Source organism: Lampetra planeri, chromosome 15 (assembly GCF_965212315.1).
Source record: "Lampetra planeri chromosome 15, kcLamPlan1.2.h2, whole genome shotgun sequence".
Taxonomy (NCBI): domain Eukaryota; kingdom Metazoa; phylum Chordata; class Hyperoartia; order Petromyzontiformes; family Petromyzontidae; genus Lampetra; species Lampetra planeri.
In genome coordinates, this window is record NC_136121.1 from 6274684 (window position 1) to 6293763 (window position 19080).

Consider the following 19080-nt stretch of genomic DNA (forward strand, 5'->3'; position numbering starts at 1 on the left):
ACTTTTGCAGGCATTAAAAGTTTTCTTTCATACCTAAGCATGAGATTACAAGCTCATTGGCACGATACGATGTCTCTGATTAAGCCATTTTAAACTTTACTTGTCCATTTAGAATTTCTACTATTAAGTTTTAAATGTTAATTTATCATTTAATTTCCCGCTCGCTGGATGAAGGCCTTCCCGCACCTTATCGGTCAGTTGGGGATATTTGACCTCGTTTCACTTGTCTGCTCAGTGCAGGTTCGTGAAGCGAGGGCCCAAGACCTGCTCATAATATCACTCGCCACTGATATTAGCTGTGGCCCGCAATTTAACTCAGATTGCCAGGTTCATGGTTGAGTACTAACCACCACTGCGCCATGACCCCCCCCCCCCCTTTATAATTGCTAAGATGGTAATATCAATGAAATTGCAAGATAACAATAAAGAAAACGCAAGCCATCCTTCGTCGAAGACTTTTGGTTTCCAGAGTGACTACACGTGCGTGTGCGCGCACCTTTTATGAACGACATTTTGCACCCTCGGTCTCTCTCTGTGATCCTGCAAAGGATCACCCAGTCGCTTGTTTAAACAAGCGAACCATTGCCATAAGCCGCGCGCAGTGACAAGAGAAGCCCCCCTCCCGCCCCCACTGTTATGCGCACAGTCACGGTCTTTCACGGCCCCGTCGCATCCAAAGGCAACCGCAAAAAATTGCAACCGAAGGCTGCGGTGAGCGGAATGTTTGCGGACGGAGGAGCATCAAAAGGGATCACGGGCGCGCAAGCGCCATTTGATGTTGCGGACCTTTGAAGGGGGTGGCCTCCCCTTTGGGTGCAATTTAATTTCCTGTCTACATGCACACCAGCGCGCGCTCGGAATGCCCTCCATCTCATTGTTAACACCTGCGGCTGGGGTAATGGGAGACCGCGTCGGCCCGCACAGGTGTAGGAAAGTATTCCTCCCGCTGAATCTTACCTCTAGCTCACTGCAGCAAGTAAACACTTAATCGCCACATTCGTCATTAGCACTGCCTTATTAACACTCGACACATACGAAGGCTGCTCAGGCTGCTGGGTTGCACCCGTTCCCTTTAGTCCCAGCAAGGGTCGTATTTCATTTTGTGTAACGATGTGGGTTCATGAACCCGTCTGTGTAGCCCTGAGAGTGTTATCCGCTTGCATCCGTGGGTTATCTCTGGGTAATTTAGCTTTCTCCCACGTGACTCCACCTATGCGAGACTTGTGCTTTACGCCCAAGCAGGACCTGAAAAATAGGTTTGAGACGAACTCGGGCATGACTGGATAAACAAACAGCATTGTTATGATTAAATTTGCCTTATGCTTGTAGCAATGACCCATTCTCTGTTCTGAGGAAGTGCCATTACTCAAAACATCAGCCAAGTGAATATTTCTTCTGTTAGAATGTCGGAGTTAATGATGAATGTGGCGATTTACTAAATATACATGCGCGTCAGTGCAGTCCCTTCATTTTTTATTTATTAAAATCTTACCCAAGCATTTTGCTTGTGCAGTGTGTGCACACATGTGGTCAGTTGACTACTGACTATTGGAAGTGGCAGCTGCCAGTTTATTTACCAAACACGTGGGCCAAGCACTCGCACACGTTCAAGTCGGTGCCCTGTTCTGCAGCGCAGCATTTCTTTAATGAATGAACCCAGGTGCTTTGGAATCGGTGGCAGCCTAAACGTGACGACCAACCTAACAAGCAGGGATGACCAAAGGTAGCGATGGAGCGATGTTGTCATGGGCACATGCGGGAGTGAGATTGATATCAGCTGCAGAGGGTGCGTTTAAAGCGATGTTAGTTGGAATGGAGGTTCCTTCCAACAAGCAGTGGATAACGGTGTGGATGCGCCTGCTGCTGATGGTTGTGGTGTTCATGACGTGTGTGTCGCAGTGTTGGAAGTTCACTGCGTGTTCTGACAATGCCGCGCGATGTGTTGATGATGATAATGGGGCATGTGGGTGGGGCAGTGACGCTTGCCTTTGAGTAGCTGTAGGTCAGTGTGTTCCCTCTTGGAAAAAAATACATTTCTCTGTGAGCCATTGTGCACGGGGGAAATCTGTACAGGGATTACTTTTATGAGAAGTAATTCAAATGCTCGCAACCAAAGCACATTGTAATGTATGTTATCCCTCGCTTTTAACCACCATTATATGACAACAAAAAAGTTACAATAGTTACAGCCCTTGTCAGTACTGCTGAATAAAGGCCACGCTGTGTCAATTCACAGGGTTTTTTCAACCATACTTCATCACATTGGTCAGTGCAGGTTTTATGGTCAGTGCCGGTTGATGTCGACGAGCGAAACTGATTCTAAATTCAAACTAAACTATTTAAATGTTGTCAGATAAGGCCCACTGAGCTATGTAGCTCTTTTTCAGAATCGACCTGGCCACAAATGATAGCTCAACGAAGTGGCTTATCATGTGGAAATTGATAGCATCCAAATACTCTGAACGAGACCACGGGGATAACATGCAAACCCTAAAATTTACAGTCGTCAGGGTTGGGATTGAACCCACGACCTCCTGTATACCAGGCGAGGTAGTTAACATCTCCTAGCCACCGTAATGATGATGATGAGAGAGAGACACGCAAACTCCAAATATACAGCAGGCGTCAAGGTCGAGATCGAACCCACGACCTCCTGTATACCAGGCGAGGTAGTTAACATCTCATAGCCACCGTAATGATGATGATGAGAGAGAGACACGCAAACTCCAAATATACAGCAGCAGGCGTCAAGGTCGAGATCGAACCCACGACCTCCTGTATACCAGGCGAGGTAGTTAACATCTCATAGCCACCGTGACACTTGCACTGATGGTGGCTGTGGCTGGAAATCGAGTTCGGGTCACAGTATTCATAGCGCAGTGTATTAGCCACTGTGCCACCAACCCCTTCCTCTCCACCTATTCTCATCAAATTAACAACTATCAGTATGATTAACTTATTGATATAATAAATTATGCCTTTTTCATATGTGCAGTATTCAAACATAGAAATATATTCAGAAGTGTTTGTTTAATCAAGCAATGGACACCCAGTTTTTTCAGTAGAACCCAAAGAGCCATTGATTTTTTTTATAACCACAAGGATCCACTTGGTCTCTTTACAGTTTTCGTGGCCTATGGCAACAGATTTGTTGATAACGATATTTTCTTTTGTGCCGTCATTGCATATTCCATTGTATTATTGCCACAGCTGTAAATGAATGCCATGTTGCAACCCGCTTTTATGCTAGTTAAATTTGTATTAATGAGAGCATGGTACGCTCGTAAATGTGTTGTCCCTATTCAACCTCGCTGGAGCCTTATTCGTTGTTTCCATGGGCTTGGAAAAATACCTGCTGGTCAAAACGTTGGCATTTGTTATCACTAATTCGGAAAAATAACAACTATGTGCGTTCCACACGGATGTATTATATATATGAAAAATTCCACTACCTAGATTTTTTTTTTATAGAAGATTAAGCAACATCTGTAAACACCAGTCTGCAAATTGTCAAAACTCAACTAGATTTCTAAAACTGAAGATTTTTTTGTTGCAGAATCGTTTTTTGGAACTGTTACTTCTACTGGGGGTTCGTTGTTGTTATACAATCCCATTTTTAAGACGTGGAAGCAACAGTGGTTTGCTGCCTCGCTGGAGGGAGGCTGCCGTGCCTGGTAATACCATACTGCCGCGCACACACGTACATTTTTCCGCCAAGACCGACAGATCCCAGCCGTGACTTCCTTCGCCGTCCGAGCCCTCGAGACACCTCGATGATGAAAGGCCCCATCCAGGACGGCTGCACTTTTACTTGCGCCGAAATTTGTGGACGGGAGCGTGCCTCTTCCCCCCCCTCCTCCCCCTTTTTCTCATTTGATGGTATTTTAATGCCTGTAGCAGACCGCCGCGACGGCTGGTAACCAGGGACGGGACGTCGGGATCGGTGTGCGTGGTCCTACGGTGGCGGCGCCGTGATGCCACGGGGGTAGCTCGGGGATTTCTCCAGGTATTCACGAACCCCCTAATGGGGATGCAGCCATCATGATTAGGTGGTCTGTTAAAAGGCTAAAGTGGGAGGGGGGTGGGTGTCCACGCAGTTACCAAGGGGTTGACGAAGACAAAGAAAGATCCGTGTGCCAGAGTGGGGCAAAACCACTCGCCACTCCCCCCCCCCGCCCCTTTGGCTGCTGGAGCTTCAGCGAGCGGATTATTCGTGAATACGTTCCACTGCTCCCACGTTTACAGCTACTGCAACTGCTCACTCGAGTTTGGAGTTCATGCGGTGAGGGGTAGGCATGTAACTGTTATAATGCATTTCGCGTTCCGATTCCTGCATTGATTCGTGCATGTAAGAATCGGTTGTTATTATGATTACTACAATTTGTGGAAGTGGATGTGCAAATGCCAATCTAACACGCAGGCTAGCGGAGTGAAAACAAATTTACTAATGAGACGGAAAAATGAGAAACGGAACGAACAAATCCGTAAAATGAGAAAAGTAGATTCTTGAAGGAAGCCAATCGCAACCCTTAATGGTGGCAATTCATCGAATGGCTGGGTGGGTGACACACATCACTAGCCTGTTGAGAACGCTCGCGCGTTGCTCATGCAAGTGGCATGCGGTGGGAACTTTGGAGTCGGTGTGTGAATTGCACCGTTGCCTATCAATCATCGTGGTGGCGGTGACCCCATGACCCACACCTGCCGTGCGAAGTCTGGGACTAGCCGCCCGGCCACCGACGTGACAGGGTGCCCTGGTTGCCGGGGAATCAAAAGCGTCATCGCTCATTTCCCACCGGGTTGTGCGCCTGCGGACGGGGGACTTTCGCCGTGCGTTGTGACGTCCACCCTGAGTTGTGACGTCCACCCTGAGTTGTGACGTCCAACCCGTGGAGACGGAGAGACGAAATGTGCTCGTGTGCAGGAGCTTGATGGAATGTTTGCGTCACGTGACCGTGGCAAGTGGATAATGGCGAATGATGATGATTGGCTCAAACAGCGTTGTTTATGCCTCGAACTGCAGCTGATGAGCAGGTGATGTGTCCACGAGAACTTGTGTTGAAAAAAACAAGCGTGGATGATAGATAAAAGTGTGAACAGCAGTGAAGGGAAGCCTTCAAATGGCTCGCTGAGAAATAGAGTACTGGCAAGCTGAGCTATAGAAGATCTGCATTTAACACGTATCAACATGATTTTTCATTAGGTGTTTTTATGCTGTACATTTAATCTGTGTAATGCAGCAACATATTGAATAAGGAAATACCATGATGTATTGTTTTTGTGTTTTTTTTAATATCTCCCTATAATGTTGACGGTGGTATGGCGAGTAAATCGTGAATAACAATTTTTGGAGTCTGGGTTTAAATTACCCAACCAGGCCTTCCCATCTAGTTAATTTGGCAGGGTGTCTGATCTTCCCACTTGGAAAAGTGGTTGGTGGATCATGCAAGAATTGGACTTACTTGATACACCCACCAGCAGGAGACAGTACATCAAGTAGGTTATATTCCCATCTGCATGGAGTCTTGAGAGTGTTCCTTAAGAATTACTTAAATAATTGACCAAACACATGTTGTTTCATGTCATGGTGTAAACCGTCTGCTTATAGCGCGCAAGGCATAGCATCATACTCGCCTTTTGGAAAAAGTTAGATTTCAAAAAGAAATCTTGTTTGTGGACAAAATAGGGGAATATTTTTAAAATTATTGCAGCACGTTCACTCCACCGCAGCGGTGAGCCAACAGCTGCGAGATGACGGCAAGTCTCGCCATCGCGCGGTGCTCGTGACTTGGAAAACCTTAGAAATTTCATTTTGCATGAAAACTTTGGTTCATTTTACGAATTATTTTCTGGCTTACACGATGTCATCCGTAATGTTACGCCATGGGTATGCAGCATATATAGTAATCAGGTTAAGCTGGTTTCTTGTGCCATTGAGTTTGAAAGCAGGAGTTTCCTGCAGACTTGCCAGTCTTTCTGTGTGAGTGTGCGCGTGTACACGTGTGTGCGTGTGTACACCCGTGAAGATGTGGCGTGTGAGTTCGTGCGACCTGGCTGCAGTTACTGGCCTTGTCCGTGGTTGGGTGATACTCGGTGTTTTAACCTGTTATGTTTCCCCGCTTGGTTGATTCAGCCTTAAATGAGTGCCTGGTGCAATGTGTGAACGTCAGCACCCTGGGAGATGAAGGTCGCTGCGCACAGTCCTGGCCAAACCTCCCTCCTGTATATAGCGTCTGGCCTTCGTAGTTGCACGCTAACTTCCTCCTCCAGTCGATGACGCTAACCGTGGGGAATTTTGTCTGCGTGCGTTGCGAATGTGTTGTGAATATCTGAACCGGTCCTGAACCTCCGACAGTTCGACTCAAACATGTACTTAGCCTTCTTGGTTCTTTCGGTAAAGTCACGTAGAAGGGAAGTAATAAAATAATAAAAATAAAACATAATAAAATAATTCTCACGACGTTTCGGCCACAACGCGGCTGCTTGCGTTGTGGCCGAAACGTCGTGAGAATTATTTTATTATGTTTTATTTTTATTATTTTATTATTTCCCTTCTACGTGACTTTACCGAAAGAACCAAGAAGATGACTCCCTGCGGTCACGAAAGCTTTAAATCGAAATGTACTTAGCCCTACATGGTGCTGTGTGTGTATAAACATCGTCACCGGGGAGACGGAGGCAACGGGCTTGTTGCTAGCCACACCACTTACTCGTGCACCGTGCCAGCCTTAATAGGTGCTCGCTAACAGCACCTGCCCCCACAGGCTGTTACATCACACGATGAGGGCACCACCGCATGGACAGCATCGTGGGCAGTGGCGGCCGCGGTTAACGTAAAAAAGTTCAGGAACGACTTTGCGCCCCGTCGTTTCGTTCAAAGGCCATAACGGAGAAACTTTTTCTTCTGCGCGTGCGTGCGGAAAGCAGCAGCTGGAGCTTGTGGAGCCCAGCGGCTGGGTGCACATCCCGCTGACGGACGCCGACGGCAAGCCCCTGCGCACCTTCATGATCCAGATGGCAGTGCTGGCGAACCACCAGAACGGGCGCGACACGCACATGCGGCAGATCCGCGTCTACACGCCCGTGGAGGAGAGCACCGTGGGTAACCTGCCGCGCCTCTCCACCGTCGGGTGCCTCGTGTACAGCACCGTCCGTTGAGGGGCGGCGCGAGAACGCGGCGCGGTTCTCTCGGCGACGCGCCGTTACGAACCCACGGAATCCCCAACGGTGTTCGCAAAGCCGCGCGTGTCACGACCCTTCGCGGTGGTTTTAACGCCCCCCCCCCGCCTGCCCCTGTCCACCTTGGCATGATGAGAGTCCAGTTGTTCTCGCCCTGCAGGCGCACGCCACAATTCTTCTCGTGCCGTCTTACAGGCCTGGTGAAATTACAACTTTGCCAAAGATGAAAGCTGTAGATGGGTCAAGAATGCTGTGATCGTAATGGGGCTTTAAATGTCACAGGCTGCCCCACTTTAAAGCAGGACCATTTCCCAAAACGTTAGCCTGCGAAATGGTATTTATATCTGTTACTCTGTAGGTTTCCGAAGCTGTGCTGTATACATCTCTCCGATGTGTTTTCTGGTTCTACCATGTTATGTTCGACACGGTGTCTGACGTGACTCTCCACACAGTTCCTGAAGAAGCTCCCAGCGGGTGGAGTGAAACGTCGGATGTCGTGCCGAACAACACGCGGTACGACCCGAAAACACGTTGGAGATCTGTTTATTTCCATTGCACGGCAGAGTTGGTGATGATGGTAGCGAGGCTTTTTATCGTCCGTTTCTACACCCTTTGGCAATGCAGTCGTGAAAGTTTTATTCGAAACTTGAAGCTCGTACAAAGCCCACTGGAGTTTGCTTGCTGCCACAAATATACGGCCACTATCCTGGCTGCTTGCCAGCTCTCTACGTGATTAACTTTAACTCGTCACGGGCCTCGTGCCTATTTTTTGTTTGGTATAGAATCAAATCTCTCCCGGACAGAATGGTCAAGCCTTGTTTGCGATGACAGATTTTCAATTTGGAAGCCACACGTTACGCGATTAGTTTTAATTTTGCCGAGCGCCAATTAAATGACCTTTGTGTAACGGCCAAGTGTCATTGTCTCACCGCAGATGTGTCCATTGGTGTTCCGTTCGCTGCCATATGCTCCGCAAGGATACGGTGCACTCTCATGTTGTATATCAGCCACTATGAGTGTAGAACAAACAACGAGACCACAAAACTGGTTGAATCAAATTAACTCTCATCATCGTCTTATTTTCAAAATTGAAGTCGTCACGTTCGCACTCGCACAATACACACGTGTGCACGTTCACACAGCCTTCATATGTGTTCTCCTTCACGGGCTCACTGAAACAACTTGGCAAAACATCAGCTGCAAACAATTGCCCCCTTAATTGTCTACACTTGCCAAACCTTTCAAAGGCTAGCATGAATCACGTGTATGACATAATAAGCATACTTAAGTTTCCTCTTCAGGGAAATGAATGCTGCCATAGAGATAAATAAATATTTGTCGACAATTTGTCCTGTTTCTGCTGAACGGCGGTATTGCATGTATGTACGTTGAACTTCTTTCGCACCGTACGCAGCCAACCATGCTAATCGTCGGTGCGGGAGAAGGACAACAATCGGCAGTTCTGTTGCTACTGGAAAATGTGACCATCCAAGAAAATGTGATTTAAGAATTCTGGGAGGGGGAGCACACATGGAGGGCACTGGCTCTCACATTGATTCATGCTGCACATGTCATTTTCTTGTATGCGATGAATAATTATTATTCATCGTGAGAGGGGAGCTGTTTACTTTGTGCTGGCATGATACGTATTGTTTACAGGGAAGCTCATTTCTCCGCTTGCACCGGAAGCCTTGTTTACGAATTCGTGTCTCAGGAGGGCTTCAGACCAGACCAGATATTGTGTCGAGCGGTTTTGGCCCTCAGCCAGGAAACTATGTCTTAACGCCCCCACTCAGTGTCTTCATGAAAGGGCACTATGCGAAGACTGAGTTTAGTCTTTTCTTATTGTAGGTTAATGATTCCAGACTGGCTGTAGATATGGTCGTCAGGCTTCTTGTTGGCCATCATCTCAGTGGATGAGGGCTCAATTTCCTTGTGTCTCTGTCTAACCAATTGTAACATTTTTTATGGTTTCAAAATAATGGCTTTGCAATATAGGTTGGCTAGCGGCAACATGCTCACGTATCATGAATTGGCAAATAATACTCGCCATGGGACCTGGAGTTGGGGAGAACCTGGAATTATACCAGCATATGACTGATTAACTTATGTTTCTTCTTGGCAAAGCAGACACAGCTGGAAAAGGGTACCCAGCGAATCGTCCATTGCGGTCCAAAGAGTTTTGAGTGCCAGTGGTGTGGACTCTGGGGACCGAGTGAAATGAGTGTTCCACTGCGTTGACACTTGTCTAAGCCACATCCCCTAAACATTCGCCACCAGAATTAAATTAACATGTGGTCAGTTTTGAGGACATGTGTCTGGAGATGTACATGCAATGTGTGTCTGTGCGGTCTTGGGGGAAGGGGAAAAACCCCATTGCTCAAAGAATATCATAGGATACAGTGGGGTTGACCCTGCTGGTGCTGCTGTGCCTCAAATATTGAAGGAAGTGGCTGCTTATTTTGAGTGGTTGGCTGAAGTTGCATCTCTTAAGGAAGTCCGAAGGGCGATGCGGAGCTTGAAACCAGGTAAAGCGCCAGGGAGAGTTGACCTCGGGAGGGAGGGTGGCGTTTGTTGCGCAAACTGCTCTATGTGATGTCATCACAACTGTCAGGTCCACAGGAAGGTTTCCGCAGGGTTGGAAGGATGCCCTGGTGGTCCCTATTTTAAAAAAGGGGGGGACCGCACTGATGTTAACAACTACTCGGGCATTTCCCTCCTCAGTGTGTCCCGGGAAAGGTCCTGGAGAGGATGATTATCGCCTTGCCAGACATGCTAGGAGAAGTTTGTGGATACCCATTGTGGTTTCAGATCGAGGATTGTCAAAGTTCATGAACTCTTTTGCTCAATTTTGCCCAAAAAATATATTTTAAACGTACATTTCTGAAAATTGAATGTAAATATATATGTAATTTTCCGATTTTTTTAAGACTTTTTTTCTGCTTTAAATGTGTTTAAAGTGAGGTTGTGGTTATTTCTTATTTTTATTATGCTGAGAAACATTAAAAATGTGATGTTTTTATCTGAAGTTAGGTAGAACGTATTTGGCCACATTTCACCGAGCATTACATAACAGCCACCATAATAAGACTGCAATTTGTCATATTTACATAAATATCGTGGTGGTGGGGTCTTTGTGTTCCAGTGACCCTCAGAGCTATGTCGCCTGGTAGGGTAGGGTCTCCTTTGACGAACAGATTTTGGGGGGAGGTTCCACACAAATAACGGTCCAAACAAAAGCCCCTCATGAATGGTTCGGAAATATACAAATCGGAGAACCTCCCCCGGACAAGGTATACCCCCCTGGAGCCAGGCCTGGGGGTGGTGTTCACCAGCAAGCACCTTGTGGTCGGGTGATCCACATAACCTGGTCGGGCCCAGCCCGAAATGGTTACGTGGCGCTGTCCTGTGGGCCCACCGTCCGCAGGATGAAGGGTGAGGGGCGGGTGTGAGTGATGCCAGTTTGGTAGGGAGAGTGATGGTCTCAGACGGACTGGCCCTTGGCAATGGACACCAGCTATTGGGACATGGAATGTCACATCACTGGGGGGGAAAGAGCCGGAGCTGGTGGAGGAGGTGGAAAGGTACTGACTAGACATAGTCAGCCTCACCTCCACACGCAGCATTGGCATTGGAACCAAAGTTCTCGATGGGGGGTAGCCTCCTATTCCAGAGGAACCCCTGGTGAGAGGCGGCGTGGGGATACCCACAAGCTTCCGGCTGGGTGCTGTTCAGTTGGAGTTTGTCCCAGTGGATGAGAGGGTCGCCTCAGTGAGACCTCGGGTCTCGGAAAGGAAAACTCTGATTTGTCTGTGCGTATTACCAAACAGCAGTTCAGAGTATTAAGACTTCTTCGAGACGGTGGATGCAGTGCTCAATAGAGTGCTGCCTACCGACTCCATATTCTGACTGGACTTCAATGGTCATGTGGTCAACGATGGAGATACCTGGAGAGGCATGATTGGGAGGAATGCCCCCCCTGATCTGAACCCGAATGGTGAGATGTTATTAGAATTCTTCGCTAGTCACTTAATGTCAATTGCAAGCACCGTGTTCGAACACAAGGATGCTCATAAGTGTACTTGGTACCAGAGCACCTTGGGCCGAAGGTCAATGATTGACTTTATAGTTGTATCATCGGACCTAAGGCTGTATGTTCTGGACACTCGAGTGAGGAGAGGGGCAGAGCTGTCAACTGATTACCACCTGGTGGTAAGTTGGATCCGACGCTTTGACACCGACCAGATAGACATGAAAGGCCCAAACGAATAGTGCGAGTTCTTTGGGAACGTCTTGCGGAAGACCCAGTGCAGAAGGTTTTCAACTTCCACCTCCGGGAAAATGTCTCCTACACTCCAGGGGGAGGTTATGGACATTGAGTCCGAGCGGACGATGTTCAGGACCTCAATTGTTGATGCAGCTGCGAAAAGCTGTGGCCTGAAGGCAGTTGGTGCCTGTCATGGCGGTTTACACCAGTGGTGAGGGCAGCTGTCAAGTTGAAGAAGGAGGCTTCGGAAAAAGGTTTCGCGACTCGATTGAGAGGTACTCGCTTGCCAAGAGGGCGGTAGCAGTCGCTGAAGTGAAAGCCCAGGCGGGGGGGGGGAGTTTGTAGAGGCCATGGAGAGGGACTACCGGGCAGCCGCAAAGATGTTATGGCAAACAATGCCACACCTTAGGAGGGGGTCGACGGGACGTGGCCCAGGTTGTTCTCAGGAAGGGTGGCGTAACATTGAACTCAACTTAGGAGATAGTCTAGAGGTGGAAGGAACACTTTGAGGAGCTCCTCCACCCTGTGGACATGCCCTCCTATTACGAGGCAGCCCTGGGAACAGCTGGGGGGGGTCTGATCCATCACGGCTGCTGAAGCCGCTGCGGCGGTCGAAGGCCTTCATAGCGGAAAAGCTGCTGGAGTGGATGAGATTCGCCCAGAGTTGTTGAAAGCGCTGGACAGTTTCGGGGTGTTGGGGTTAACACGCCTCTTCAATGTTGCTTAGAAGGGGGGTACAGTACCTCTGGATTGGCAAACTGGGGTCGTGGTCCTGATTTTTAAGAAAGGGGACCAGAGGGTGTGCTCCAACTGCAGAGGGATCAGACTTCTCAGTGTCCCAGATAAAGCCGATGCCAGAGTGCTGGAGAGAAGGCTTTGCCCAGTGGTCGAACCTCAGATTCAGGAGAAACGATGCGGATTCCGTCAGGGTCGTGGACTAATGGACCAGCTCTTTTCTCTCTCATATATTTGAGGAGTCTTGGGCGTATCCTTCGGTCTTCCTCTGCTTCGTAGACTTGTGTTCCCCGGAATGTCTTGTGGGAGGTGCTGCGGGAGTATGATGCACCGGTGTCGTTTTCGTGTGATATCCGGTCCCTCTATTCCCAGAGTGAGAGCTGTGTCTGTATTCTTGGTGTTAAATCAAGGTCGTTCACTGTAGGTGTTGGACTGTGCCAAGGGTGCGTCTTGTCTCCACTCCCGTTTGTGATTTTCATGGACAGGATATCAAAATGCAGCTGAGGTATGGAGAGTATCCGGTACGGGGGCATGGAGGTGGCGTCGTCGCTGCTTTTTGCAGATGACGTTGTCCTCTTTGCCTCGTCAGTCTGTGATCTCCAGCGTGCACTTGAACGGTTTGATGCCGAGTGTGAAGCGGCTGGGATGAGGATCATCACCTCCAAATCTGAGGTCATGGTTCACTTCCCGGAGATGGTGGAGTATGCTGTCCAGGTGAGGGGGGAAAGCTGTCTTTAGTGGAGGAGTTTAAGTACCTAGGGGTCTCTTTCGCGAGTGATGGTAAGTGGGAGCGGGTGATCGCCGGGCAGATCGGTGTGGAGTCCACAGTGTTGCGGGTACCGTTCCATGGTAGCGAAGCGGGAGCTGAGTTCCCGAACAAAGCTCTCGGTTTACAGGTCGATCTGCGTTCCGGCCCTCACCTATGGTCATGAGCGTTGGGTAATGACCCAAAAGATGAGATCGCGGGTACAAGGGGCCGAAATGAGGTTTTGAGCCGCTGCTCCTCCAGATTGAGAGGAGCCAGTTGAGGTGGTTCGGCCATCAGGATGCCCCTCGGTCAATGGCGGAGCCAGGATTATCAGGTAGGGGGGGGCAACCCTTCCAGCAATGAAAAATGATCGAGGAGTTAGTAAGTAAGGACTTGTCCCTTGCTTTTTATTCTACGCGTGTGCGGCGATGGTGCAGCCATCGATCGAGGGTCGAATTCGAACCGCGTTGTGTGATCGGCATCGCGCTCGCTGAAGGTGTTGATGCCTTCAGGGAAGTCGTGTACTGTATTCGCAACTGCGCACAATTCTGAGTCACTTATAACTGCTTTGCCATTACTTATTGCCAATTACGGACTCAGACTATTGTCCTATCATCTCATAGAGTCACTGGCACTTAATAACATGCTACACAGTGGCAGTGGGGGTTGCAAAATTCCGATTTGTTACTAATAAACCCCAATTATGTAATCGAAATTAGGGATTTGGATCGGATCATTGGGGGGGCACGTGCCACTCCACCCACCCCCCACCCCCCACCCACTGGCTCCGCCAGTGCCCCCGGTAGACTCCCCCTGGTACTTTACCGGGCACGTCCCACTTGGCGAAGACCCCGGGGCCGGCCCAGCACACGCTGGTGGGACTATGTCGCTCGGCTGGCCTGGGAACACCTGGGAATTCTCCAGCTAGAGTCCTTTGTCAGGGAAAGGGAGGTCTGGAACGCCCTACTACTCAACATGCTGCTGCCGCCGCCCTCACCAGGACAAGCGGATTGAGAAATGAACGAACGAACCTAAGATACTAACATAAACATTAGATTCTTGAAATTATATTGTCAATAAAATGTTTTTCAATTTCATTTTGTGCGTCAGTGCCCACCATGTCGGTTACGGTATTCCTGCAGATGGAGTGGTAGCTGATGGAGTGGTAGCTGATGGAGTGGTAGCTGATGGAGTGGTAGCTGCCATCTGCAGGCAGCAGACTCGGAATCAATCGACTAATGTTTATTTTGCTTTAAAGCTTTCGTGACTGCAGCGATTCATATTCCTGGTTCTTTCGGTAAAGTCACGTAGAAGGGAAATAATAAAATAATATAAATATAAAACAATAGAAATTCTCACGACGTTTCGACTGCAACACAAGCAATCATCATCAGGTGTGAAATCCACAGCAAGAAAATTTTAAAATTTAGAAAATTAGAAAATTTTGGAAAATTTAAAAAAAAATTCTTGCTGTTGATTCCACACCTGATGATGATTGCTTGTGTTGCAGTCGAAACGTCGTGAGAATTTTTATTGTTTTATATTAATATTATTTTATTATTTACCTTCTACGTGATTTTACCGAAAGATCCAATAATATAATGTTTATTTGTTACTCGGAAAGTCACGTGTTTAGCTAATTACCCAGCTGTGGTTTGCAAGGGAGATGCATGGTGCTGTCGGCAGAGGACAAGGACAAGGACAACAACATCAAAGGGATGCGTACGGAAATGCGGGCGCTCTTCCATTTTAGAGGCGCTGCCATGTGACCTTGATAATTCTAGATTTGAAGCTTTCATGACTGCAAGGATTCATATTCTTAGGTTTTTTCGGTAAAGTCACGTAGGTAAAAAATTAAAATTAATAAAAGTAAAATTAAATTAAATTAAAATCACGACGTTTCGGAGGCAACACCTGAAGACGGAAGCTTGTGTTGCCTCCGAAACGTCGTGATTTATATTTTATTATGATTTTATTTTACTTTGATTAATTTTTATTTTTTACCTACGTGACTTTACCGAAAAAACCTAAGAATGCGACCTGGATATTTGTGAACAAGAGATTTATAGCTCATCGGACTGTTCCAGTATAAATATTCTGATTCTGACCTTTCCACCACCAACCATCACTCTTGTCTCTGCACAGGCCGTACAGACGGAGGGAACCACGCTTAAAAGCATCTTGGAATGTATTTGGTTTTGCTGAATTAAATTCTACGGTTTAACTCTAGCAGTCTATGCAGGCTAGTTTTCATAATTTTTTTCTCGGGGGTTTTCAATGTAGCCAAGTTGGAGTTTATCATACAGGGCATCCCTCAATATACGGAACGGATACTTTCCACGAGAATTGCACATAAAGCGAAAATCTATTTATTGAACCCTATTTTCCCATTGACATACATTATTTCATTGGAGATGCGTTCCTTACGGAACATATTTCGACCCCAAGACAAAGAATAACATCACACTTAAGTGTTTTAAGCACATTTAGTGGAATAATCTGTAATTTTATGATACAATATTAATTGTATTCAAAAGTCGCGAAATAAAAAAAATGACTGCACAGTAAGAAACTTGTGATTGCCGTTTGAGGAGGTCGTTGTTTTGCACTTTGGCTGTCGCTTGCGGCTTAATGGCCTCTTTCCAACATCTCGAGTTACATTACTGAAGTAAGAACGTTTTGAAAAAGGGGTGAAATCCTGTACAGCAGCAGGCGTTATTAACACCGAAACAACAAGCCAAGCGTGAGGCGTTGGCACCTAAAATCACAGGAACCCAGTATAGTGCAAAACCGTTGGAAATTCAGAAAAATACATAATTTAGATATTCAAAATTCCGTAAATGCAAATGTAACGCTTCGTATCGAATTCGTTCCCCAATTTATATGTAACGTTATATAATTATTCCGTATATATTGAGTTGAGTTGACATAACGAGGGATTGGTGTCTTTGCCGTATATTGACGTCGCCGATGACGACGGACAGGTGTTGTCTTTGTGGGACGGCGATCTCTCAGACGTGACCTCGAAGCAAAGTTCTTCACCTGCCTCGACTTCACCCACAACATCGACTGCTTCTAGGCCTGTCAGAATTTGCTGAAGCTGGAGAGGAAGGAGGGCACGGATGAATTTGCCTCGCAAAACTCTTCCCTGCCTGCTCGATCGGCAAACGGTGACGGCGGTGGCGATGGTAAATCTCCATCGGTTACCTTGCTTGAAACCTCTCCTATAGGAATCCTGGGAAGTATTGTCGGGGGCCCGAGTCGGAGCAATGCTCAGAGCGGTTCACCTGGCGGGGGCCGACCACCCTGGCAGACAGTGGCTGCATCCTGGCTCACGAATTAATTAATGGGTGCTCGACTCAGCAAAGCCTCTGACGCCTCTGTCCAACGAATTCTTGTCAGAATGTGCACGAGGATGAAGACCCTTTCTCTGTCCTGGGAGAAGAGAGGATGATGCTGCCCGCGTGACCTCCGACCCGCGTAATGTACGCGCCTGTTGGGTGCAAAGATTCGCCAGCGCAGGTCACCGCTGATAGCGCCGTTCTGTTGCAAAGAGAGCCCCGCTAGACACGCTTGCACAGCGTCCGCCTCCACGGCCGTTGCCACACGGGGAGTAGATCCGCTGCTTCACAGCGAGACGCGCTGCATCTCGGCATCGGGAATTGTTTTTGGCCGATTGGTGTGGGGGTTGAACGGAGGAGTTGTTACACGCTTTCATTTAACTCACTCTGTCTGTTGTTGTCGTCGTTGTTGTATCCTCAAATCTTGTAACTCAATTTTAACCCACTTCCCAATGTGGCATCGACTGCAAACTTGGTATACTTATGTCATACTGATGACAATACTATATTCTATCAGAAAACAATATATATTTAGAATTTTTTTTTAATAAGTTATGTTTAGGCTTGTGTGTAATTGTCCACGGTCAACTGATGTTGGCTGTAATTGGCCACGGTCCCTTACGCTATGGCAAGCTTCGGGGCCACTTCCTGGAGTCGTGGAGTTCTGCCATTACTAGTACGGTACATTTCATAAAAGCGTGTTTTTAAAAAAGTGTTTAAAAATATGACTTATTTTTTTTACCGCACCAGTGTGCAGGTGACTGCTGTGGACCAGGAAGTGCTGTATGTCAAGACACACCCGCGTGTGTCTTTACAGGTGTACACATTTCCCAAACTGTGGATTCCGAATTCTATTTAGGAATTGGAACAATAATCGTCTGTATCCGCCTCCTGTTTGCCTTGGATCTCCTTGGCATTGTTTTTGTATGCAAGCCATAAACTTGTTCCGTTTAGCGCGCATACCTTTGTGTTCATGCTGTGTTTTGCCAAGGCACCCCAATCAACCTTTCTTTATGCAATTTCATTCCCACCAACCGCAGTCGTGCGTGGGTCACGAGGTGCGCTGTGTGGGTTTGTGTTTTTGCAAACGAGCCCAAAGGCAATACAATATTCACAGCATATGTGTATCTTGCATATACTGAAATGAGCCCGTGTATTGATACTTTTACTATTTTGCTCTGTATGTTGAACTTTTTCGCACCGTACGTAGCCAACCGTGCTTATGCGGAGGGCTGCTGGAGATACGTGGGTTTTAAAATGTATATTTCTCATTTGAAAAAAAAACGGGCAAGACGCACGTGTAATGCCAGCCAGCGTTGTAATTGGTAAAGCTGCCAATAAAAACATCGCAGACGACTTACCTCACGGCTATAATTTCTCAAGAGTTTTTGTTTATTTTAAAAGGCTGTAAAATAATATAAGCCCTTCGGTTGCCCTCTGTCACTCTTCGCTCTTCGTATCTGCACGATGCACGATCGGCGATTTGAGCTCAGTCGGCAATCTGACCGATGGATCTCCACAAGCGTGAAGCTGCGCTCTAAATCTGCCATTGTACAACTCGCTCGCTTCCGTGAATCCAGTGAAAATGCATTCGAGTGGTTTGGGGAAAGCCAGTGAAATCGTTTATTTTCGCTGGGTTCCTCCAACGGGATATGGTGTCTGCTGTACAACTGAGTTCATTTAATCCAGTTGAAATGTGTTTTGATTAGTTGTGGCATGTAAACGTCTTCAGTATTTTAGCTAAAGTGATATTATTCCACATGTTATTGGTTTCGTGCTAAAATTAACAGTTGATTAACCCTTATCACCCAAATAATTAGCTCGTTCACGGAATAACATTTTTTGTTTCAATGAATCACCGATATCTCATGTAGTATTTATGGAAAGCTGGGCATTGCTTTAGTGATGTGCCACATACGGGAATATCGGAAATTGCTTTGAAAATATCAAAGTTTGTGTTGACAGACATTTAAAAATGTACAGCCCTTTGCACAGCCACTGCTAGATAAAGGCCTTCCCACGCCACGTTTGTCACGGGGGTCCTTTGGCCAAAATCACCACGCCGGTCAGTACAGGTGGATGAAGGGAATGACCCACGCCCTAGTTCAGATATGATCCGCCACGGTTAGCCTTGGTGCCGAATGAAACTCAGAATAAAAGGGCACCACGGTGGCGAGATGTCGTCTCCTTTGCTTGGTACGCAGGAGGTCGTGGGTTCGATCCTGACCCTGACGATGCCTGTTGTCTATTTGGAGTTGGCGTGTTCTCCCAGTGATCGCGCGGATTTTTCTCCAGGTTCCTCCGGGTTTCACCTCAACGTTTACAAGCATGCGTTTGGAGTGTTTGGCAGCTACGATAAATTCCCATGTGTGATGATAGAAGCCACTTCGATGAGCTATCAAGTGTGGCCAGGTCGCCTCTAAAACAGAGCTCATTGGGTTTTACCTGGTAAATAAAATCGTTATAGTTATAAATTCGGCTTGTCAGATACATTCCTGGGTTCATAGTGCAGTACACGAACCACCGCACCACCGTTCCAACATTTAATTGTAGCACTGTTTTGCAAGTGTCTAGTGATTCGTCGATTTGACAATACTTGCCTCGAAAATTGTGCGTGTACGAATATGTCCTTTACATTTCATGAAAATGACATGCACATGTTCCACTTGGGCGAGTGGTTGAAAAAGACGAAAGAAATACGACAACGAACGAGGCAGCCAGTCGCAAATGAGAGGGTAAAAACAAGGCCACCAAGGATCGAGTTGCGATCTGAATCCTGCCTATTCATGAAAGCGCGAGGCGCACGGTGG

General features: G+C 47.3%; 1 protein-coding gene across 2 annotated transcripts in view; it reads left to right on the plus strand.

Moving 5' to 3' along the window:
• The window catches only part of ANAPC10 (anaphase promoting complex subunit 10), a 42003-nt gene extending 33479 nt beyond the window's left edge, over positions 1-8524 (plus strand). For both annotated transcript variants that reach the window (XM_078600882.1, XM_078600883.1), the window contains exon 5: positions 6928-8524. In XM_078600882.1, coding sequence (XP_078457008.1) covers positions 6928-7158 — 231 coding nt within the window. In that variant the 3' untranslated portion in view covers positions 7159-8524. The remainder of the gene's footprint in view (positions 1-6927) is intronic.
• The last annotated feature ends 10556 nt before the right edge of the window (positions 8525-19080 follow it).